The sequence below is a fragment of the Puma concolor genome, chromosome B4, assembly GCF_028749965.1.
Source record: "Puma concolor isolate L17-30 chromosome B4, mPumCon1.1.hap2, whole genome shotgun sequence".
In the NCBI taxonomy this organism is placed as follows: Eukaryota; Metazoa; Chordata; class Mammalia; order Carnivora; family Felidae; genus Puma; species Puma concolor.
Genome location: NC_141673.1, coordinates 59340313 through 59365152, shown reverse-complemented (window position 1 = coordinate 59365152; position 24840 = coordinate 59340313). Strand labels below are relative to the sequence as shown.

Below are 24840 nucleotides of genomic sequence, written 5' to 3'. Positions count from 1 at the left end.
CATGTAGCCCCTGGAATACCTCTGCTTTATAATTCTTTTGAGTTGTGTTATAATTATTTGCTTACTTGTTGGGCTCCCTTACTGTGAGATTTTTGAGGCAAGCAGCTGAGCCTTAATTTTCTGAGACTGTGCATGTAAAATACTTAGCACAGTAGCTGCTCTAAAAATGCTAATTTTCTTTATTATTCCTTGTATTCTGCATGGCTTGACTGTCTAACATGTGGTAGGTACTTAATAGCTCTGTGAAAAGAGGGGCTGTAGAATTGAATGGTTATGGCAGTTTATATAATCATGTCCCAATTTTTGGACCTAGGGATATTTAAAATTTTGGTTTTTTCCTTTCCATTTCTTTATCCTTTAAAATATTCAGTAGAGATGTTTTTATAACCCATTTTGTTTTGTTTTGTTTCCTCCCTGAGAGCATTGAAATGTGCTGTCTCTCAATCAAGAGTTAACTCGAGGGTTTTTATTTTCAGGCGTGAGCTTCAGCATTTTAGGGTGAAAATCAGCATCGTTGAACCTGGCTACTTCAGAACTGGAATGACAGATCTGCTGTGGTCCTTAGGGAGAATAAAGCAAGCCTGGGAAGAAGTCCCCTCGCATATTAAGGAGGCCTATGGACAGAAGTTTTTTGATGCCCGTGAGCTTTTCTTTTCATAGGATAATTGATAACCTTGCATGAGAAAGGGGAAAGAGGGTTGGTGGGGAATGATTGGCAGGCTCTGAGAACTGAGAACTAAGAACTGTTTAAGGAAACAAAGCCTTCCTGGGACCAGAGGGATTTGAGAAGGTCCCAGGGCTCTCATGGTTGGCTTGGTGATGAGGAAGAGGTTATATTGACAGCTTAGGGGCAAGCTGCCTTGTGCTGCCTTGTCACCTACAGGCCTGGCCACCTGAGCACTAGGGAGGTATTACATGGTTAGAGACAGGGAACTTCTGGGTCTCTAGAAAGGGGTGCCCCTCTGTAGTTTGGCAAGGCTGGCGTGGGAGGTCTGCACAACTGAAATACAGTCTTTTTGGTAACGAAGGGCCCAGCTACAACTCCATTCTTCCTGTGGGAGGAGGGTGTGTGTGTGTGAGTAGAGGGCAGTGGGTGAGAGCCAGCTTTGCAGGGCCCTATTGACTGTGTCCAGAGACTAGAAGTCATGTGCAGGCCTTAGGAGCATCATGGGAGTGAGATGGTTCAATTTCTTGTAAGAATGTCATCCTTAGGAACTGAAGAGGAGGCAGTTTGGGGGTAAAGGCAAGGCAGTCTTCTTAGTAGAAGTAAGTCATGCACATCAATATGGGGTTTCACCTTCTGGGGAAAGCGATGCTTTTTCTTCAGAGAAGTCAGCAGCTTGCCAAGGCCCAAGGCAGCAGCTCTCCTTTCCATTTCATGAAAGGATCCTGCGATGGGTGGGTAGCAGCAGCCCTGTCACTGGCTTTGAGTGATATTGTAGTCCAGAGAAAAGAAGGCAGACAGAAGACTCCCAACCTACAGCTGTCTTCTGGCCTAAGAGGGTGACCATTAACACAGGAGAGAATTGGGTCAAGAAAAAGCTGCACAAAACAGTGCTTGAGCCTCTCAGAACTCATAGCAGGCCAGGGCACCACAGTTCCTAACATGCCAGAGGGCCAGCTACTGTTGTAAACTTTTCCCCACCTAAGGTTTTCAACTGTGTATTAGGGACTTTTTTTCTCTTGTAGATATATAATAGTTTGACAATAGAAATGAAGAGGAAAACAGAATTTATTGTAGTGACATTATGTAAAGTATATATGGATATAAAAGGATATATGTATTTCATGATTTAAAAGGAGTTGAGAGGTGCCTGGGTAGTTTAGTCGGTTGAGCGTCCGACTTTGGCTTAGGTCACAGTCTCGTGGTTCTTGAGTTCGAGCCCCATGTTGGGCTTTGTGCTGACAGCTCAGAGCCTGGAGCCTGGTTCAGATTCTGTGTAATCTTAAGTGTAATCTTCTGTGTAATCTTAAGTGTAATCTTAAATTTTCTGGTTCCCACATTAAAAAAAAAAGGAAACTGGTGAAATTAATTTTAGTAGCACAGTTTATTTAATCCTGCCTATCCAAGATACTATGATTTTGGCATTCATTTATTTATCATCAATGAAAGGTTGTTAATAAGGTATTTTATATTCTTTTTCTTATTAGTCTTTGAAACTTGGTATGTATTTTTTTTTTTAAGTTTATTTACTTAGACAGAGAGAGAGACAGAGAGAGAGAGAGAGAGAGAGAGAGAGAGAGAGAGAGACGGGGCAGGGCAGAGAGAGAGGGAGACAGAATCCAAAACAGGCTTGGCACTGCCTGTCAGGCTTGAACTCATAAACCATGAGATCATGACCTGAGCGAAAACCAAGAGTCGGACACTTAACCAACTGAGCCACCCAGGTGCCCCAATATGTATTTTATACTTAATAGCATATCTCAATTTGGATGCTAAATTTTCCTAGGAAACACTTCATTTGTAGATTAATAAAATTTATAGTTGCCAGCAGCGTTATTCATAATATCCCCAAAGTGGAAACAACTTAAATGTCTACCAACTAATGAATGGGTAAACAAAAGGTCATATAATGAATATAAAGTCATATAATGAATATAGTTTTATATATATATATATATATATATATATATATATGTCCAATATATAATGAATATTATTTGGCAATAAAAAGGAGTGAAATACTCATCCATGCTACAGCGTGGATGAAGTTTGAAAACGTTTTGCTTAGTGAAAAGAAGCCAGTCCCAAAATATCACAATGTATAATTCTATTTATATGAATTGTCCAGAAAAAGCAATCCCCAGAGACAACAGGTAGATTGGTGGTTGCCTAGGACTGGTTGGGTTGGCAGAAAATGGTAGTGACTGCTAATAGGTACAAGTTTTCTTTTAGGGATGATGAGAATGTTCTAAACTTAGATTGGGTGGGTGGTTGCACAATTCTGAATATACTAAAAGTCATTGACTTGTACACTTTATTTATTTATTTAATGTTTACTTATTTATTTTAAGAGCGAGAGAGAGCAGGGGAGGGGCAGAGAGAGAGGGAGACAGAGAATCTCAAGCTGACAGCGCGGAATCCGACGCGGGGATCGAACTCACGAACTGTGAGCCAAAAGCAAGAGTCTGACGCTTACCCAACTGAGCCACCCACACACCCCAACTTGTACGCTTTAAATGGCTGAATTTTATGGTTTATGAATTATAACTCAATAAGTTGTTAAAATGTTTCCAGTTGCAAAAGTAGATTCACATACCTATGTTGTTCCAAAAATGCTAAAATGTTTTCCAATGATGGAATTGAGGTTTAAAATGAAAATGGGGGCGCCTGGGTGGCGCAGTCGGTTAAGCGTCCGACTTCAGCCAGGTCACGATCTCGCGGTCCGGGAGTTCGAGCCCCGCGTCGGGCTCTGGGCTGATGGCTCAGAGCCTGGAGCCTGTTTCCGATTCTGTGTCTCCCTCTCTCTCTGCCCCTCCCCCGTTCATGCTCTGTCTCTCTCTGTCCCAAAAATAAGTAAATGTTGAAAAAAAAAATTAAAAAAAAAAAAAATGAAAATGAAAATTTAAAAATTCAGTTTTTAGTCATACTAGCTATATTTTAAGTGCTCAGCAGCCGCATTTGGCTATTGGCTGCCACTGGGAAGCGTAGGTCTGATTAGCCTAATCCTTGTAGAAATTAAATGTAGTTAGACTTCTGTGACTGTATAAAACTGGAGCTTAACATTAAAATCCAAAGAATAAGATTGTTGACCACCATTTCTCTTTTTGGATACAGATCACAATGGCGTCAAACAAGGGCTGTTGAGATGTAGCACAAACCTGAACCTGGTCACTGACTGCATGGAACACGCTCTGATATCTGTGCATCCCCGTACTCGATATTCAGCTGGCTGGGATTCTCAGTTTTTCTTCATTCCTCTGTCTTATTTACCTACGTCACTGGCAGACTACATATTGACTAGATCTTGGCCCAAACCAGCCCAGGCAGTCTAAAGAAAACTGGTTTGATGGCTCTTGAAATGAAGAAGACAGTCTGAAATTGATCATTAGTGTCTCAGTAATCCTTATTAGGAACTAACATGTTTATAGTCTAGATATCCAAAGCTTATTCCTTTAGGTGATGAATTTTTATTACTTTAAGCATTTTTTGATGAGGATATTTCCAAAATGCATCATTCTTCTTTACCTTATTAAACAGAGTAGACTGAAAACAATTCAACTTGTCTTGATGTTATTTCTTTATGTAAATGAATACTTGTTCTATGCCATGGTACACTATTGCTCAAGGACTATTGAGAAATACATGGGCCTGTTTATCCTTACTTGAAATTGATTTGTACTATGGTACTTTTTTTTTTTTAAGTTTATTTATTTATTTTGAAAAGAGCAAGGGAGGGGAGGGACAGAGAGAGGGAGACAGAAGATCTGAAGCAAGCTTTGTGCTGACAGCAGAGAGCCTGACATGGCTCAAACTCACAAACCATGAGATCATGACCCAAGCCAAAGTCAGACGTTTAACTGACTGAGCCACCTAGGTGCCCCTGATTTTCAATTTTTTAAATAAAAATAATATACACATACATACTTAAATGTTCAGTTAATACTCAAAAGCTTAAAAATAAAAAATATCAGTTCCCCACCCTTCATTGCTGCTCCTCAGAGGTAAATGCTTTCAACTTTTAGCTATTTCTTCTGCTATAACCTCTATATTTGTAAATAATATAGTGTCCATTTTTTAAATTTAAATTTTAGTTAGTTAATATACAGTGCAATATTGGTTTCAGGAGTAGAATTCAATGTCTTATCACTTACATACAACACCCAGTGCTCATCACAAGTGCTCTCCCTAGTACGCATCACCCATCGAGCCCATCTCCCACCTCCCTCCCTCCATCAACCCTTAGTTTGTATTCTGTCATTAAGAGTTTCTTGCAGTTTGTTTCCCTCTCTTTTCCCCCCACCCTTCCCATATGTTCATCTGTTTTGTTCCTTAAATTCCACATATGAGTGAAATCATATGGTATTTGTCTTTCTCCGATTATTTCACTTGTCATAATACATTCTAGCTCCATCCATGTTGTTGCAAATGGCAAGATTTCATTCTTCTTGATGGCTGAGTAATATTCCAGTGTGTGTGTGTGTGTGTGTGTGTGTGTGTGTGTGTGTGTGTGTGTGTGTGTGTATCAATCACATCTTCTTTGTCCATTCATTAGTTGATGGACATTTTGTCTCTCTCCATAGTTTGGCTATTATTGATAATGTTACTATAAACATTGGGGTGCATGTACCCCTTCAAACCTGTATTTTTATATCCTTTGGGTAAATACCTAATAGTGCAACTGCTGGATCATAGGGTAGTTCTACTTTTAGTTTTTTGAGGAATCTCCATACAGTTCTCCAGAGTGGCTGCACCAGTTTGCATTCCCACCAACAGTAAGAGGGTTCCCCTTTCTCTACATCCTCGCCAACACCTGTTGTTTCTTGTTAATTTTAGCCATTCTGACAGGTGTGAGGTGTGACAGGTAAAGAACTGATGTTTTTTATTTTTAAGCTTTTGAGTATTAACTGAACATTTAAGTATGTATGTGTATATTATTTTGATTTAAAAAGTTAAAAATCAGGGGCACCTAGGTGGCTCAGTCAGTTAAGCATCTTTGGCTTGGGTCAAAAACCATTGTGGTTTTGATTTGTATTTCCCTGATGAGGAGTAATGTTGAACATCTTTTCATGTGTCTGTTAGCCATCTGGATGTCATTTGGAACAGATGTCTTGGAAAAGTATCTATTCATGTCTTCTGTCCATTTCTTAACTGGGTTGTTTGTTTTTTGGGTGTTGAGTTTGATAAATTCTTTATACATTTTGGATACTGATGCTTTATCAGATATGTTATTTGCAAATATCTTGTCCCATTCTGTAGGCTTCCTTTTAGTTTGATTGTTTCCTTTGCTGTGCAGAAGCTTTTTATCTTGATGAGGTCCCAATAGTTCATGTTTCCTTTTGTTTCTCTTGCCTTTGGTGATACGTCTAGTAAGAAGTTGCTGTGGCCAGGGTCAAAGAGGTTGCTGTCTCTGTTCTCTAGTATTTTGATGGTTTCCTGTCTCACATTTTGGTCTTTCACCCATTTTGAATTCATTTTTGTGTATGGTGTAAGAAAGTGGCCCACTTTCATTCTTCTGCATGTTGCTGACCAGTTTTCCCAGCACCATTTGTTGAAGAGACTATCTTTTTTTCCATTGGATATTCTTTCCTGCTTTTGTTGAAGATTAGTTGACCATATAGTTGTGGGTCCATTTCTGGGTTTTCTTTTCTGTTCCATTGATCTATATGTCTGTTTTTGTGCCAGTACCATACTGTCTTGATGACTACAACTTTGTAATATAGCTTGAAATCTGGAGTCATGATGCCTTCAGTTTTGTTTTTCTATACTGTTATTTCTTGATTTATTAATTTTAGACATTCTCAGTTGATTTTCTATTGAGGAAAATCCTGTTGATTTTCCTATTAGATTATATAAAGGCCACTTTCTTGGCCATTTCCCCTATCCCCATATTTTAAATATAATTTTATCTCATTTTCAGTCAAATTAATAGTGTTTGCATTGTTAAGTGAATATTGCTTGTTGTTTATTCAAGTATTTTTCCTTTATAGTATCATTTTTTTTTGTTTTTCTTAGAGTTAATTATTGCCTGCTTTTTTACTTACATGGTTTTTAATTTATTTTAATTTTTTGGTTCTCTCAGTTGTCAGAATTCTATCAGTAGTGTTTTTAGATAGTTAAACTATAGAATTATTCATTCCATTTCAACTGATTCAATACAGGATCACCCTTTGATTTAGTCATCATGTCTTTGTAGTCTCATTTAATCTATAATAATTTCTTAATTAAAAAAATCTTTTATGATACTGACCTTTTTGAAGAGTACTAGGTATTTTCTAAAGCATCCCCCCATTTGCATTGTATATTCTGTCCTCATGATCAAATCCATTTTATACATTTTGGCAGAGATGCCACAGAAGTAATATTGTGTCCCTCTCAACGCATCATAACAGTGGGCAAAGATGTCAGTTTATCTCATTGGTGCTGTAGTTAAGTTTGAACCCTTGGTTAAAATAGAGCCCGCCAAGTTTCTCCACTATAAAGTTAATTTTTTTTGTAATTAATAAATAATATGTGAGGGTGTTTTGAGATTATATAAATGTCCTATACCTCATCAAATTTTTACCTGCTAATTTTAGAATTATTAATGTTTCTTTTAAAAATCAGTTATTACTTTGATGATTATGAATGGTGACTTTAAATTCCCTCATTACATCTGCATTTACAAGTTGAAATTTCCATCTCCTTTATTTTTTATTATAAAAATGGATTCATGGATTCTTATTTTATTCAGTTAGTTATAAACCATTTCTGTCATTGTTTCATATTTTTAGAATTCCTATACCCATCCAATGATAACAAATATCTACCAGTTGGGAGTTTATTTACTTGTGTTGTTTTGTCTTTAAACTATATAGTTTGTAGTTTCATATGTAGTCAAAGTACTTCTTCCAAACATTAATTTTCGCCCATTCAGTGTTTATTATTCATTTGAAATATAGTTTGGTGTATTTTTTTCTTGTTAGTATTTAATTTATCTTTTCTCCCCTTGCTTGCTCATTGATTTTATTTTTTGAGTACATAAAACATTAACATGATTCTGAAGTCAAACCTTATAGTGAGGTAAATCTCAGACATTATATAGGAACTGTAATTTTTAAAAATGTTATCATTTGTGTTGCAATAGCAACAACAAAAATATAAAATACCTAGGAATGCTTTATTTATTTATTTATTTATTTATTTATTTATTTATTTCAGGTAAGTTTTTTTTTTTTAATGTTTATTTTTGAAAGAGAGAGAGCACACACTAGCAGGGGACATTTTGACAATATTTATTCTTCCAAATGAGCATGGAATATTTTTCCATTTTTTTGTGTCTTCTTCAATTTCTTTCATAAGTTTTCTGTGGTTTTCAGTGTCTATATTTTCACCTCTTTGGTTAGGTTTATTCCTAGGTATTTTATGGGTTTTGGTGCAATCATAAATGGGATTGATTACTTGATTTCTCTTTCTGCTTCTTCATTATTGGTGTATAGAAATGCAACTGGTTTTTGTGTATTGATTTTATATCCTGTGACTTTGCTGAATTTATGGATCAGTTCTAGCAGTTTTTTCGTGGAATCTTTTGGGTTTTCCATAGAGTATCATTTGGTCTATGAATAGTGAAAGTTTGACTTCCTCCTTGTCAAGTTAGATGCCTTTTATTCATTTGTGTTGTCTGATTGCTGAGGTTAGGACTTCCAATCCTATGTTGAATAACAGTGGTGAGAATGGACATTGTTGTGTTCCTGACCTTAGAGGGAAAGCTTGAGTTTTTCCCCATTGAGGATGATATTAGCGGTGGGTCTTTCATATATGGTTTTTATGTTCTTGAGGTGTGATCCTTCTATCCCTGCTTTCTTGAGGGCTTTTATCAAGAAAGGATGCTGTATTTTGTCAAGTGCTTTCTTTGCATCTGTTGAGAGGATCATGTGGTTCTTTTCCTTTCTTTTATTGATGTGATGTATCACATTTGTTGATTCACAGATATTGAATCAGCCCTGCATCCCAGGTATAAATACCACTTGGTAGTGGTGAATAACTCTTTTAATGTATTGTTGGATCCGGTTGGCTAGTATCTTGTTGAAGATTTTTGCATCCATGTTCATCAGGGAAATTGGTCTGTAGTTCTCCTTTTTAGTGGGATCTTTGGTTTGGGAATCAAGGTAAGGCTGGCTTCATAGAATGAGTTTGGACGTTTTCTTTCCATTTCTATTTTTTGGAACAGCTTCAAAAGGATATGTGTTAACTCTTCTTTAAATGGTTGGTAGAATTCCCCTGGAAAGCCATCTGGCCCTGGACTCTTGGTATTTTGGAAGAATTTTGATTACTAATTCAATTTCTTTACTGTTTATGAGTCTGTTCAAATTTTCTATTTCTTATTTAAGTTTTGGTAGTTCATCTGTTTCTAGGAATTTGTCCATTTCTTCCAGATTGCCCAATTTATTGGCATATAATTGTTCATAATATTCTCTTATTGTTTGTTTTTCTGCCGTGTTGGTTGTGATCTTTCCTCTTTCATTCTTGATTTTATTTATTTGGGTCCCTTCCTTTTTCTTTTTGGTCAAACTGGCTAGGAGTTTATCAATTTTCTTAATTCTTTCAAAGAACCAGCTTTTGTTTTCATTGATATGTTCTATTGTTTTGTTTTGTTTTTTTAGATAGCATTGAATTCTGCTCTAATCTTTATTATATCCCATCTTCTGCTGGTTTTGAGTTTTATTTGCTGTTCTTTTTCCAGCTCTTTAAGGTGTAAGGTGAAAGGAGACCTTTATTCCTTCTTTAGGAAAGCCTGGATTGCTATATACTTCCCTTTTATGATCGCCTTTGCATCCCAGAGGTTTTGGGCTGTGGTGTTATCATTTTCATTGGCTCCTTGTACTTTTAAATTCCCTCTTTAACTTCTTGTTTAGCCCATTCATTCTTTAGTAGGATGTTCTTTAGTTTCCAGGTATTTGTTGTCTTTCCAAATTCTTTCTTGTGGTTGATTTTGAGTTTCATAGCATTGTGGTCTGAAAATATGCATGGTATGATCTCGATCTTTTTGTACTTATTGAGGGCTGATTTGTGTCCCGGTATGTGATCTGTTCTGGAGAATGTTCCGTGTGCACTTGAGAAGAATGTGTATTCTGCTGCTTTAGGATGAAATATTCTGAATATATCTGTTAAGTCCATCCCGTCCAGTGTGTCACTCAAAGTCATTGTTTCCTTGTTGATTTTCTGTTTAGATGATCTGTCCATTGTTGTAAGTGGGATGTTGAAGTGCCCTACTATTATGGTACTTTATCAATGAGTTTCTGTATGTTTGTGATTAATTGATTAAATATTTGGTTGCTCACATGTTTGGGGCATATATGTTTACAATTGTTAGGCCTTCTTGGTGGATAGACCCCTTAATTATGATATAATGCCCTTCTTCATCTCTTGTTACAGTCTTTATTTTAAAATCTAGATTGTCTGGTATAAGTATGGCTACTCTGGCTTTCTTTTGGTGACCATTAGCATGATAGATGCTTTTCCATCCCTTTACTTTCAATCTGAAGGTGTCTTTAGGTCTAAAATGGGTCTCTTGTAAACAACATATAGATGGATCTTGTTTTCTTATCCATTCTGTTACCTTATGTCTTTTGATTGGAGTGTTTAGTCTATTGACATTTAGAGTGAGTACTGAAAGTTATGAATTTATTGCCATTGTGTTGCCTGCAGAGTTGGAGTTTCTGGTAGTGTTCTCTGGTCCTTTCTAGTCTTTGTTGCTTTTGGTCTTTTTTGTTTTATTTTGTCTTTTCTCCCCTCAGAGAGTCCCCCTTAAAATTTCTTGCAGGGCTGGTTTAGTGGTCATGAGCTCCTTTAGTTTTTGTTTGTCTGGGAAACTTTTTCATCCCTCCTTCTAGTTTGAATGACAGCCTTGCTGGATAAAGAATTCTTGGTTGCATATTTTTCTGATTTCAGCACATTGAATATATCCTGCCACTCGTTTCTGGCCTGCCAAGTTTCTGTGGATAGGTCTGCTGTGAACCTGATCTGTCTTCCCTTGTAGGTTAAGGACTTTTTTTCCCTTGCTTGTTTCATGATTCTTTTCTTTTCTGTATATTTTGTGAATTTGACTGTGGTATTCCTTACTGATGTTCGATTTTTGTTAAATCTACTGGGAGTTCTCTGTGCTTCCTGAATTTTGATGTCTGTGTCTTCCCCCAGGTTAGGAAAGTTTTCTGCTATGATTTGCTCACATAAACCTTCTGCCCCTTTTCCTCTCTCTTCATTTTCTGGGACCCCTATGATTCTGATGTTATTCCTTTTTAATGAGTCACTGAGTTCTCTAATTCTTATATTGTGCTCTTTTACCTAGTCTCCCTCTTTTTTTTCTGCTTCCTTATTCTCCATAAGTTTGTCCTCTGTATCACTGATTCGCTGCTCTACTTCATCCATCCTTGCCACCGTGGCATCCATTTGGATTGCATCTAAGTTACAACATTTTTAATTTCATCCTGACTAGATTTTACTTATTTTATCTTCGCAGAAAGGGATTCTATGCTTTTTTCAACCCCAGCTAGTATTATCATGATTCTAAATTTTGGTTCAGACATCTTGACTGTAACTGTGTTGATTAAGTCCCTGGCTGTCATTTCTTCCTGTTCTTTCTTTTGGGGTGAATTCCTTTGTTTTATCATTTTGGAGGAAGAAAAAGAATTAATAAAATAAAAATTAAAAAATTAAAAACAACACAAATAAAATAAAGAATGCTATATCTTAGGTGTGTTTTTGTTTGGTTGTTGAAAGAAGCTTGATAGCATAGAGAGAAAAGGGAAAGAAGAGAATAGAAAAAAAAGGAAAACATTTAAAAATTTTAAAAATGAATACAATAAAACAGAATAAAATGAAATGATGAAAGTAAAATAGAATGGAAGAAAATTACAAAAACGTAAAACATAGTAGAAAAATTTAAGGAAAAATATTTTTTATTAAAATGGAAAATAAAAACAAAACTTTCTCTTTCTATATTCAAGAATAAGAAAAGAAGAAGAAAAAGAATTGAGTAGATGGACCAGCGAACAGAATGAAAAATGATTGAAATTATATCAAGTTTCCTCTAGAAGTCAAACTATGAAGCACTTTACAATCCATAAACTAAGCAGACAGAGAGACTTGTGTTCCTCTAGCGCTTGGTTGGTTCAGTTGGGTGGGGCTGAGTGTAATGGCTCTGTTCTCCACTAGATGGTGCTGCTTAGCTTACTGGGGTGGATCACTGTGGCACGTGTATGTGTATAAGTGCATGTGCGGGAGAGGTGAATATGACGTCACCTAGCTACTCAGTCTCTGGTATCAGAACTCTGCTTTTGCCAACTGGCAGTCAAGCACCTCTCCTTTGTCTCCAGCTTCCATCCACTTCCCGCTTCTACACTGTTGGCAATCAAGCTGTCAGCCTGCCAGGTGGCATCTCCCTCCCAAGTTTTATCTCAGAATTGGTTGTGTTTCCAAACTCCTTACTTCTGAAGGCCCTGTGGCTTTGACCTGCTCAGACCCTCTGGGGGAGGGTCTTGCCCGAGCAATGACTGGGTGCCAGCCCACCCTCAGGAACATTTGTGGGACAGCACTGCTGCCAATGCCCAGAGACTACAGCTGATGCCAGCCTGCCCCAGAAAAAGTTCATGTGATCGTGTAGCAGCAGCGTTTCAGGGATTATGGTAAATTACAACACACATCTGGTGCTAGGCTTCACCTCCCCTTAACATCCTTTTTTCCAACACCAGCAAATGTGGCTGTTCTCTGGAGTCCACTGGGACCTTTGCCTGTGGGGAGGCCACACAGCCTCTACCAAATGTCCTCTCTGCAGGGGAATTGCCTCTCCCCGGGTGGCCCAAGGGCCTCTTGGATCTCGCTGTCTGTTCCTGAGGATCCACCCTTCCCACCGGAGCACCACCAGGTATTGAGCTGTGGAGTTTCAGACTCTGCACTCCCGTTTATAGAGTCTTAACGGTATTTAGACCATCTCTTTCCTTTCTTGTTAAGTCCCTTATGGGTGTTTCCACTCTTTCTCTTTCTCTCCACATGCTTTTAGGGGGGGAGTGCTTTTCCTGTACTCTCCCCCCTGTCTCTGTCCTCTCTCTGCAAGCAAAAATGGCTCCCTATCCTCTGCAGCTTCTCTCTCCCCCAGTTCACCTTTCTGCACTGCATACCTGTTGAGTTCTGTGGTTTAAGTTGTGCAGATTGTTGTGTTAATCCTCAGATCGATTTTCTAGGTGTGCAAGATGGTTTGGTGTTGATCTAGATGCATTTCAGGGATAAGAGAAGCAAAAAAGCTTCCATGCTGCTCTGCCATCTTGGCCCCTCTCCTGGTACCTAGTAATCTTAACAAAAGATGTGCAATACCTTCATATAGGAAATTGTAAAATTTTATTGCAAGACATTAAACAAAGCCTAAGTAAATGTAAAAGCATACAATATTTATTATTAATAGGGATTCTTAATATCAGAAAAAGACATATCAATTTCCCTCAAATAATTTATAAATTCAATGTGATTTTGATCCAGTTAAAATCCCAATAGCATTTTATTCAAACTGAGGAGCTGTTTTTCAAATTTAATTGTAAGAACAAGGGAGCAGTACAACCCAGAGAATTTTGAAGTACAAAGTGAATGAAACTTGCCTCCCCTGAGCATTACTTACTATAATATTAATAACATGAGCAGTTAGAGGCAAATCAAAGATAGACAAATAGATTTAAAGAGCAGAGTGAGAGTTGAGATGTGGAAACTTGACATGACAGTATCATAACAAGGTAGTGGGGAAACAATCCAATAGCAGACATAGGACAACAGTTTTTTCTTGGAGAATTAATATTATTATCTATGGAAAGATAATAAAATTAGATACTTATCCCATACCACACACAAAAATAAGTTCCAGAGGAATAAATACCTAAATGTAAAAAGCACAACTTTCAATCTACCAAAATAAAACATTGAGAGCGTATTTATGTCTTTAGGATAGGGAAGACTTTAAACAAGAAACACAAAAACACAATCATACAGGAAGAGTATTAAGTCTGACTACAATAAAATTAAGGAGGGCTTCTCTATATCAGATACACCTTACATAAGCCAGAAGATGAGCTACCAATTGGGAGGCATATTTGCATCATAGATAACCACAAATTATTTAAAATTATTTTTTATTTTTTTTCCAGTTTTTTTGAGAAATAGTTCACAAATGTGACTGGATAAGTTTAAGGTATATAGCATGAAGGTTTAATTTACATGTAGTGTGAAATAGTTAACCACAATAGGTTTAGTTACATCGTCTCATGTAGATAAAATAAAAAGAACAAAAAAAGTTTCCTTGTGTTAAATCTCTTAGGATCTTCTCTCTTAATAACTACCGTATAATACACAGCTATGTTAGCAATGTTAGCAATGTATAATATACAGCAATCATGTTGTACATTATATTCCTAGTACTTATTTATCTTATAACTGAAAGTTTGTACCTTTTTTTCATCCAAGAGAGATTTTTAAATTTTTTTTTTCAACGTTTTTTATTTATTTTGGGGACAGAGAGAGACAGAGCATGAACGGGGGAGGGGCAGAGAGAGAGGGAGACACAGAATCGGAAACAGGCTCCAGGCTCTGAGCCATCAGCCCAGAGCCCGACGCAGGGCTCGAACTCACAGACCGCGAGATCGTGACCTGGCTGAAGTCGGACGCTTAACCGACTGCGCCACCCAGGCGCCCCCAAGAGAGATTTTTAAAATTTTAATTATTTTAATTCCATTATAGTTAACATTCAGCATTAAATTAGTTTTAGGTGTACAATATAATGATTCAACAATTCTATATATTACTTAGTGCTCATCAGGATAAATATACTCTTAATTCCCTTCACCTATTTCACCCATACCCCACCTACCTCTCCTCTGATAACCTTCAGTTTGTTCTCTATAGCTGAAAGTCCATTTTTTGGTTTGTCTGTTTTTTTCCCTTTGTTCATTTTTTCCTTAAATTCCACATGAGTGAAATCATATAGTACTTGTCGTTATCTGACTTATTTCACTTATTGTTATACTCTCTAGCTCCATCCATGTTGCTGCAAATGGCAAGATTTTGTTCTTTTTTATGAGTGAATAATATTCCATTGTATATAGGCCACACCTTCCTTATCCATTCATCTATCAGTGGATACTTGGGCTGTTTCCAAAATTTGGTTGTTGTAAATAATGCTGCAATAAACATAGGGGTGATGGAAGTTTGTACCTTTTGACAACCTTCCTCCAATTCCCCCACCCTCCATCCCTGCCTCTGATAACCATAAATCTGATCAGTTTTCTATGAGTTTCGTGGATTCTTTTTTCCCAGTTCCACATATAAGTAAGATCATACAGTATTTGTCTTTCTTTCTCTGACTTATTTCATTTAGAATATTGCCTTCAAGATTCATCCATTTTGTCAAAACGAGGATTTCCTTGCTTTGTTTTGTTTTCATAATGGCTGGGTAATATTCCATTGTATCTATGTACCACAACTGTATCTATTCATCCACTGATGGACACTTAGGTTGTTTCCATGTCTTGGTTGTTTCATGCTGTTTTTCATGGTGTCTGTACCAACTTACATTCTTACCAAGAGGTCACAAGGATTCTCTTTTCTCTACATCCACGCTAGCATTTATCTCTTGTCTTTTTGATGATGGCCATTCTAATAGGTGTGAGGTGATATCTCAGTGTGGTTTTAATTTGCATTTCCCTAATGACTAGTGATATTGAACATATCCACGCTAGCATTTATGTCTTGTCTTTTTGATGATGAACATTCTAATAGGTGTGAGGTGATATCTCAGTGTGGTTTTAATTTGCATTTCCCTAGTGACTAGTGATGTTGAGTATCTTTTCATGTACCTGTTGGCCCTTCATGTATCTTCTTTGGAAAAATGGCTGTTCAGGTCCTTTGCCCATATATAAAATTGGATTATTTGGTTTATTTATTTATTTATTTATTTATTTATTTATTTATTTGCTATTGAATTGAATGAGTTCTTTATAGATTTTGGATATTAACCCCTTATCAGATACATAGTTTGCCAATGTGGGTTTTTTTCCCCATTCATAGGTGGTCTTTTCACTTAGTTGATTTTTTTTTTCTGTGCAGAAGCTTTTTAGTTTGATGTAATCCCACTTATTTATTTTTTATTCTGTTGCTTGTGCTATAGGTGTGATTTCCAAAAAAAATTATTTCTTTTTTAAAAAACTGTATTTTTGAGAGAGAAAGAGCACATGTGCTTGTGTGCTTGCACGAGGGAGAGGAGCCAAGCTGGCTCCATGCTGTCAGTGAAGAGCCTGATGTGGAACTCAAACCCATGAACTGTGAGATCATGAACTGAGCCAAAATCAAGAATCAGACATTTCACCAAATGAGCCACCCAGGCACCCCCACAAAAATAATTTCTAAGACCCATTTCAAGAAGCTTTTTCCTGTATTTTGTTCTAGGAGTTTCATAGTTTCAGGTCTTACATTTAAGTCTAATCCATTTCAAGTTAGTTTTTGTGGGTGGTGTTAGATAAAGGTAAAGCTTCATTCTTTTATGTATGAATATCCTATTTTCCTAGCACCATTTATTGAAGAGACTGTCTTTTCTCTGTTGATTTATTCTTGGCTCCCTTGTCAAATATAAGTTGACTGTATATGCTTAGGTTTGTCTCTGGGCTCTCGATTCTTTGCCATTGGTCTAGTTGACTAGTTTTATGTCAGTACCATACTATTTTAGTCACTATAGTTTTATAGTATAGCTCAAAATCAGGAAATGTGATGCCTCCCTTCTTTTCCTCAAGGTTTCTTTGGCTATTTGGGGTCTTCTGTGGTTCCATAAATATCACAAAGTTTTATTGTTAAATAGAACTCAAAATTTATAAGCAAAAGAAACAATGACAGGGGCGTCTGGCTGGCTCAGTCAGTAGAGCATGCAACTCTTGATCTCAGGGTCATGAGCTTGAACCCCACATTGGGTGCAGAGATTACTTTAAAAAAAGAAAAAAAGAAAGGAAGCAATGATAGAAAAATGGACATGGGGAACAGGGATGGCTCAGTCGGTTGAGTAACCAACTTCAGCTCAGGTCATGATCTCACGGTTTGTTATTTGAGCCCTGCATCAGGCTTGCTGCTGTCAGCACAGAGTCCACTTTGGATCTTCTGTCTCCCTCTCTCTCTGCCCTTTCCCCACTTGTGTTCTCTCTCTCTCAAAAATAAATAAATCTGAAAAAAAAAATGGACAGAGGATAAAGGAAAAAAAGAGAGAAAAACCAAAAAACAGACTCTTAACTGTAGAGAACAAACAGGTGGTTGGTTACCAGAGGGGAGGTGGGTTGGTGGATGGGTGAAATAGGTGAAGGGGATTAAGAGTACATTTATCTTGATAAGCATTGAGTAATATATAGAATTGTTGAATCAGTATCTTACATGCCTGAAACTAATATATCACTGTTAATTATACTGGAATTAAAAAAAATAAAGAAGGCCTAAATATAAATAGAGAGATATACTGTGTTTATAGTATATATACTCAATATAATTGTTAATTCTCTCTCTAAAAAAAAGAAAATAAAAATGGACAGAGGAAATGAAAATCTGAATGGCTAATAAAAATACAATATGTGCTTATTTTCACTAGTAATCAGTGAAATGCAAGGCCACAGAGAGGGTACAATTCCTCATCCACAATACTGCCAAAAATTAAAAGTCAGCCAATACCAAGAGGGAATCAGTAGATCAGTAGCAGACCCTACACTTCTGTGCAAGATTAAATTTGTAGAGCCATTTTGGTGAGCAATTTGGGAAATATCTGATAAACTTGAAGTGCATTTGCCCTGTAACTCAACAATTTCACTCCCAGATACAGATCATAAATATCATACATGTACACAAGAAGACCTCTACAAGAATCTTCATTATTCTAGTGTTTGAATCATGATAAATTGGAAACAACTTATCTGTCAATTCAGAGGATAATGGACAAATTATAGTATGTTCATACAATGGTTGATTTAATCTATCTATCATCTATCTACCCATCCATCCACCTGATGGTTAACATGGATCCTCATGAGGATTAAGTTATATATATCAATATATATCAATGTGAGTACAATTTAAGAACATAATGAGTGAGAAAAATACATTGCAGAAGATATGAGCAGCAGTATGATATCTTTTGTTTAAAGTGTTAAAACTTGGGGCGCCTGGGTGGCTCAGTCAGTTGCTTTTTGGCAGTATTACGGATGTGGAATTGTACCTCTCTGTGGTTTTACTTTGCATTTTTCTGATTACTGGTGAAAATGAGTATATTTTGTATAGATATTAGCCATTCAGATTTTAATGTCCTCTGTCCATTTTTCTTTCTTTCTTTCTTTCTTTCTTTCTTTCTTTCTTTCTTTCTTTCTTTCTTTCTTTCTTTCAACTGACTCCTGATTTCAGCTTAAGTCATGATCTCAGTTTGTGAGATCGAGTCCTGCATGGGACTCTGTGCTGATAGCATGGAACCTGCTTGGGATTCTATCTCTCCCTCTCTCTCGGCCCCTTCCCTGCTCTCTCTCTCTCTCTCTCTCTCAGAATAAATAAACACTAAAAAAAAAGTGTTCAAAGGAAACAATCAAAAAAACTAAAAGGCAACCGATGGAATGGGAGAAGACATTTGCAAACGACATATCAGATAAAGGGTTAGTATCCAAAATCTACAAAGAACTTACCAAACTCGACACCCAAAAAAATAAACAGTCTAGTGAAGAAATTGGCAGAAGACATGAATAGACACCTTCCCAAAGAAGACATCCAGATGGCTAACAGACACATGAAAAGATGCTCAACATTGCTCATCATCAGGGAAATACAAATCAAAAACACACTGAGATACCACCTCACACTGGTCAGAGTGGCTAAAATTAGTAACTTGGGAAACAACAGATGTTGGCAAGGATGTGGAGAAATGGGAACCCTCTTGCACTATTAGTGGGAATGCAAACTGGTACAGCCACTCTGGAAAATAGTGTGAAGGTTCCTCAAAAAATTAAAAATAGAATTATCCTACGACCCAGCAATAGCATTACTAGGAATTTATGCAAAGGATACAGGATTGCTGATTCATAGAAGGACATGTACCCCAATGTTTATAGCAGTGCTATCAACAATAGCCAAATTATGGTAAGAGTCCAAATGTCCATCAACTGATGATTGGATAAACAGAACGTGGTTTATATGTTCAATGGAATACTAGAGGGCAATGAGAAAGAATGAAATCTTGTCATTTGTAACAACATGGATGGAACTGGAGGGTATTATGCTAAGTGAAATAAGTCAGTCAGAGAAAGACAGATATCATATGTTTTCACTCATATGTGGAATTTGAGAAACTTAACAGAAGACCATAGGGGAAGGGAAGGGGAAAAATAGTTTCAAACGGAGATGGAAGCAAACCATAAGAGACTCTTGAATACAGAAAACAAACTGAGGGTTGATGGGGGGAGTGTGGGGGAGGGGAAAATGGGTGATGGGCATTGAGGAGGGCACTTGCTGGGATGAGCACTGTGTGTTGTATGTAAGAGATGAATCATGGGAATCTACTCCTGAAGCCAGGAGCACACTGTATACACTGTATGTTAGCTAACTTGACAATACATTATATTAAAAAAAATAAAGTGTTAAAACTTGCAGAAAGGGATATATATTATTTATGGATATAAATGTATATAGTAGAAATACTAACATGTTTGTGAGAATGATAAATACCAAATTGCTGATGGTAGTTACCTTTGGGGATTGAGGAAAGGTATATTGGAGATGTCAATTCAAGTGATGTTATATATTTTTTTTTTTTAATTTTTTTTTCAACATTTATTTATTTTTGGGACAGACAGAGACAGAGCATGAACGGGGGAGGGGCAGAGAGAGAGGGAGACACAGAATCGGAAACAGGCTCCAGGCTCTGAGCCATCAGCCCAGAGCCTGACGCCGGGCTCGAACTCACGGACCGCGAGATCGTGACCTGGCTGAAGTCGGACGCTTAACCGACTGCGCCACCCAGGCGCCCCTCAAGTGATGTTATATTTTTAAAGCTAGGTGTTAGATATGTAAGTGTAGGTGTTAATTAATGTTCTTCATTCTGTCTTGTAGGACACAAATATTTCATAACAAAAAATAAAAATTTAAAAAGTCATAATCTGTATAATCTTAACCTAAAAGAACTACATCTTTAAACACCTATTACTATACCTTGTATATAGTAAACAGTCAAAAAGCATTTGTTGAATGTAAAAAACAAACCACATTTTTCCAATAGGGAGTAATAATTGGAGTCTACTTTTCTATGTTCTCATTTTAGTAGATATTATTGGAAATTTTATGGCGACCAATAAAATGTGTTTTGAAAAATGTGTTCAAATAGATCATTAACTGGAAGTCCTATTTATCCTGTCATCTGATTTAGTGAAATGTAGAATGTTTAGCAGGCACCAGCATTACAAAATAACTTAGTCCTTGAGGAGGAAATCAAACAATAAATGTGTCAGTAAGATTTTAATCTCTAGGACCCTGCATCTAGTAGTCATTAAATAAATATTTGTTGAATGAAGCAAATACAGGATATATAAAATTATGTGAAGTGCAAAGCCTGTTTTTCTGAAACTTTGAGGGAAAGATTTTCCTGAGAAGTTAGCAACTTTGGGGAAAAAAATCAATTTAAATTGCTGACTCACACTCAGAAGAGTGAGAACTCTCTCTGTGTGTTTAGGAATTTTCCCCATGGACTACACTATTTTGTACAACTGGAAGGCTCTAAACATTCATATAGATGTGCTGGATAGGATAAACAAAACATTGCTCTTCCTGTTAATGGATTGCTTAAGCAACATCTCTAAATCACCAAATTTTTATCTACATAGTAAACTGTCTAAAATATATTATCAAGTAAAGGGAGCACCTGGGTGGCTCAGTCGGTTAAGCGACCGACTTCAGCTCAGGTCATGATCTTGCAGTTCAAGCCCCACATTGGGCTGTCTGCTGTCAGCACAGAGACCGCTTCAGATCCTCTGTCCCTCTCTCTTTCTGCCCCTCCCCCCCAAAGAAATAAACATTTTAAAAATATTCATGGAAGGGGTGGATAGAAACAATTTTCTAGCGCCAATACATCAATGGAAAAGAACAAATCTTAACATGGTAAAGCATATTAGATCTTTGTCTTTGACTTTCAAGATGAGTTGTTTATTTAAAGTCTTGTTAAGGAAGGACAGGGACAAGTGCAGAGTGATGGACAGGCCCATCTTAAATGGAAAACTCCATGGGATGTTTTGAAGATTTGTAACATGGGAAAATGTTAAACATAAAATGTCAGTTGGAAAAAGAAAACACATGCAAAATGTATATGATTCCAAATATAGGGTGACCAAATAATTTATTGTTGAAACTGGGACGTTCCGGGGAATGAAAGTTGGTGCTGAAATACTTAAAATTATATATATTTTTCGTTGGTTTGAAACCCTCTCAGGAGCTTCCCGTGTGAAATCTGAAAAAAGGCTCCATACTCAGAGGGCAGGGAGAGAGGAAGAAAGAGGCAGTCACTCCAGGTTGGGAGGTGGCAGTTTTAATAAGCAAAGGGAACTTATACACTAGGGAGGCAGCAAGGCGAATGGATCCCTGCACCCACCCAGTGCACCTTAAGAGTTTATAAAGATGGCCTAATTGGGTTTAGTCACATATACCGTTCAGGTGTTCTCAGCACCACATCACTATCTCAAGGCTATGTCCTTGGAGCAGGATCTGGGAGTGGGAAAGGCAAGTGGAACCCACATACCAAACACAGGGCAGGGGGTAAGGATCCTCTGATCACCCAGGGCCAGCTCTCAGGTCAACTGGTGGTCACATCTTTTCAATGATGCTCCCTAACATTTTGAAATATTTATTAAAAGATAAATTAAGCTTTGCGCAGTGGCAGTATCATAGCCAATGAGGTTTATCCGAGGCGCGATTATTGCTAATTAAAAGATAAATTAGTTTTTAATTTATTAGAATACATATAATAAATAGATCTACTCAAATCTATTTTCAAAAATAAAATTCTAAAAATTGTAACATAGATCTGTGAATATTAAAACATAAAATCTTCTTTATATTGATTATTCAAACATCTAACTAGCCTAACCAGAATTCTTATTGTTGGTACTTATTTATGTCTTTTAATCAGTATACTAGCTGTATCTGACTCTACCGAGTTACTAGGATTTCTTTTTTTTGAACAATGTATTTTTTTCAATGTGGTCTTATTTTTACCTTTTCATAAAATTACATATAATTTTTTTATGTTTATTTATTTTTGAGAGAGAGACAGAGTATGAGCAGGGGAGGGGAAGAGAAAGAGGGAGACACAGAATCAAAAGCAGGCTCCAGGCTCTGAGGTGTCAGCACAGAGCCCAACATGAGGCTCGAAATCAAGAACCATAATCAAGACCTGAGCCAGTCAGACGCTCAACCGACTGAGCCACCCAGGCACCCCAAAATTACATAAATTGATTAATACGTTTGAAATTATTGACAAACATCAACTTACTCTTTTCCGTAGTCCATAATTTATTTATTTACTTTAAAAAGTTTGTTTATTTATTTATTTTAGTAACCTTTACACCCAACGTGGGGCTTGAACTCACGACCTTGAGATCAAGCATTGCACCCTCTTCTGACTGAGCCAACCAGGCGCCCCTGTAGTCCATAATATATATATTTTTAATGTTTATATAGTTTTGAGAGAGAGAGAGAGAGAGAGAGAGAGAGAGAGAGAATGAACGGGGGAGGGGCAGAGAGAGAGTGGGACAGAGGATCGGAAGTGGGCTCTGCACTGACAGCTGAGAGCCCCATTCGGGGCTTGAATTATGACCTGTGAGTTCATGACCTGAGCCAAAGTCAGCTATCAACCGACTGAGCCATCCAGGTACCCCATCCATAATATTTTTAAATGAGAAAATACTTTTGCTACAAGTGCTGAGTACCTAGTAACTTCAGAGGAAATTCTACAAAATGGAGCCTATTTTCATTTTTTTTTTTTGTATTGAAAAGCATATGTATCTACATTCAAAAAATAAATTTTTGACAAAAAAAACTTGCTTCCACGGTTTCACTAAATCTAGATATGCAAAGTCAGAGAGCTTCTCAATTTTACTCCATTCCAATATAGAATATAAGTTTACCCATTAAAAATAGAAGTTCCAGGGGCGCCTGGGTGGCGCAGTCGGTTAGGCGTCCGACTTCAGCCAGGTCGCGATCTCGCGGTCCGTGAGTTCGAGCCTCGCGTCGGGCTCTGGGCTGATGGCTCGGAGCCTGGAGCCTGTTTCCGATGCTGTGTCTCCCTCTCTCTCTGCCCCTCCCCCGTTCATGCTCTGTTTCTCTCTGTCCCAAAAATAAATAAAAAACGTTGGAAAAAAAAAAAAATAGAAGTTCCATTAAGTTCTTGTCATAAACCCATATAGTCCAAAATGTAATTATGGAATACAGAATTTCAAAATCAGACATACACAATTGAGTTCTCATTATTAACTTGTTCTATTCCTCTGTTGCTTTTGCAGAAGATGAATTTAAATATCTTGCTATTTACCTTGTTTTTAATAATTGCAATTTGCTAAAAGTTTCAGCAATGGTGTTTCATTTGTTGAATATTGAATCCACATTTCTAACTGATTTTGAAGAAAATGCAATAAAGATTTAGAAGACTCATTTACAAAAAGCTACAAATGTAAGGCACAGGTAGATTTACAAGATTCAAAGTCTCTCATATTTCTAAAATCTAATTAATGACAGGCAGTAAAGACAAGGGTGTCCCGCCATGCTGAAGTGTTTTTTTAAATCATTTTATTGAGATACAATTCATATACTGTAAAATTCACTCATTTAAAATGTACAATTTAGTGGTGCTTAGTATTTCAGAACATTTTCATCACCCTAAAAGGAAACCCCATGCACATTCAAAGTATTTATTTCTTTATTTCCTTTAATTTAAATTTTTTTTACTGTGAAATATAATGTACATACAAAGAAATGCATATATATGTACACACACACACACACACACACACACACACACACACACACACATATATATATATATATATATATATATATATATATATATGTAACCATAAAGTGAATACCCTTGCAACTCTCACTCTGGTCAACATATTAAACATTGCCACCCCAATGTATACTATCCTCTTTTGACCATCTAGAGGTAAACACTATCCAGACTTTTGTTAAAATAATTTCCATGGTTTTCTTTTTAGTTTAACTACTTACAATTTTCTTTCCTTTTTAAAAATTAAGATATAATTGGGGGACCAAGGTGGCTCAGTCAGTTGAGCACCTGACTCTTAATTTCAGCTCAGGTCATGATCCCAGGGTCATGGGATTGAGCCCGGAGTTGGCTCTGTACTGAGTGTGGAGCCTGCTTGAGATTCTCTCTCTCTCTCTCTCTCTCTCTCTCTCTCTCTCTCTCTGTTCCTCCCCCTCCCTCTTTCTCTCTCTCTCTCTAAAAAAAAAAAAAAAAGAGAGAGAGAGAGATAATTGACATATAACATTATACTAGTTTTAGGTGTACAACATGATTTGATATTTGTATATATTGTGAAATAATCACCACAATAAGTCTGGTTAACATCCATCACCATATATAATTACACAATTTTTTTCTTGTGGTGAGAACTTTTATGATCTCTCTTAGCAACTTTCAAATATGCAATACAGTATGATTAACTATAGTCACCATGATGTACATTACATCCCTAGGACTTATTCATTTTATAACTAAGTTTGTACCTTTTGACTCCCTTCACCCATTTCCCTAGGAATCCCACTCCCTTCTCCCCCCCAACTCCCACCCCTGAAACGCCAATCTGTTCTCTATGAGCTCAGTTTTTGTGTTTGTTTTTGTTTTTAAGATTCCACACACAAGTGAGATATTAAAGAGCTATCTGTGGGGCGCCTGGGTGGCGCAGTCAGTTAAGCGTCCGACTTCAGCCAGGTCACGATCTCGCGGTCCGTGAGTTCGAGCCCCGCGTCGGGCTCTGGGCTGATGGCTCAGAGCCTGGAGCCTGTTTCCGATTCTGTGTCTCCCTCTCTCTCTGTCCCTCCCCCGTTCATGCTCTGTCTCTCTCTGTCCCAAAAATAAATAAACGTTGAAAAAA

The 24840-nt window shown here is 37.1% G+C and overlaps 1 protein-coding gene and 1 pseudogene across 3 annotated transcripts in view; both read left to right on the top strand.

Moving 5' to 3' along the window:
- HSD17B6 (hydroxysteroid 17-beta dehydrogenase 6) overlaps positions 1-4217 on the top strand; it is a 48814-nt gene extending 44597 nt beyond the window's left edge. For all 3 annotated transcript variants that reach the window (XM_025926340.2, XM_086713047.1, XM_086713046.1), the window contains exons 4-5: positions 477-640; positions 3779-4217. In XM_025926340.2, the coding sequence (XP_025782125.1) occupies positions 477-640; positions 3779-3996 (382 nt within the window). In that variant the 3' untranslated portion in view covers positions 3997-4217. The remainder of the gene's footprint in view (positions 1-476; positions 641-3778) is intronic.
- Positions 4218-21590: 17373 nt separating this feature from the next.
- Positions 21591-21719, top strand: LOC112863991 (U4 spliceosomal RNA; annotated as a pseudogene).
- Positions 21720-24840: the final 3121 nt, after the last annotated feature.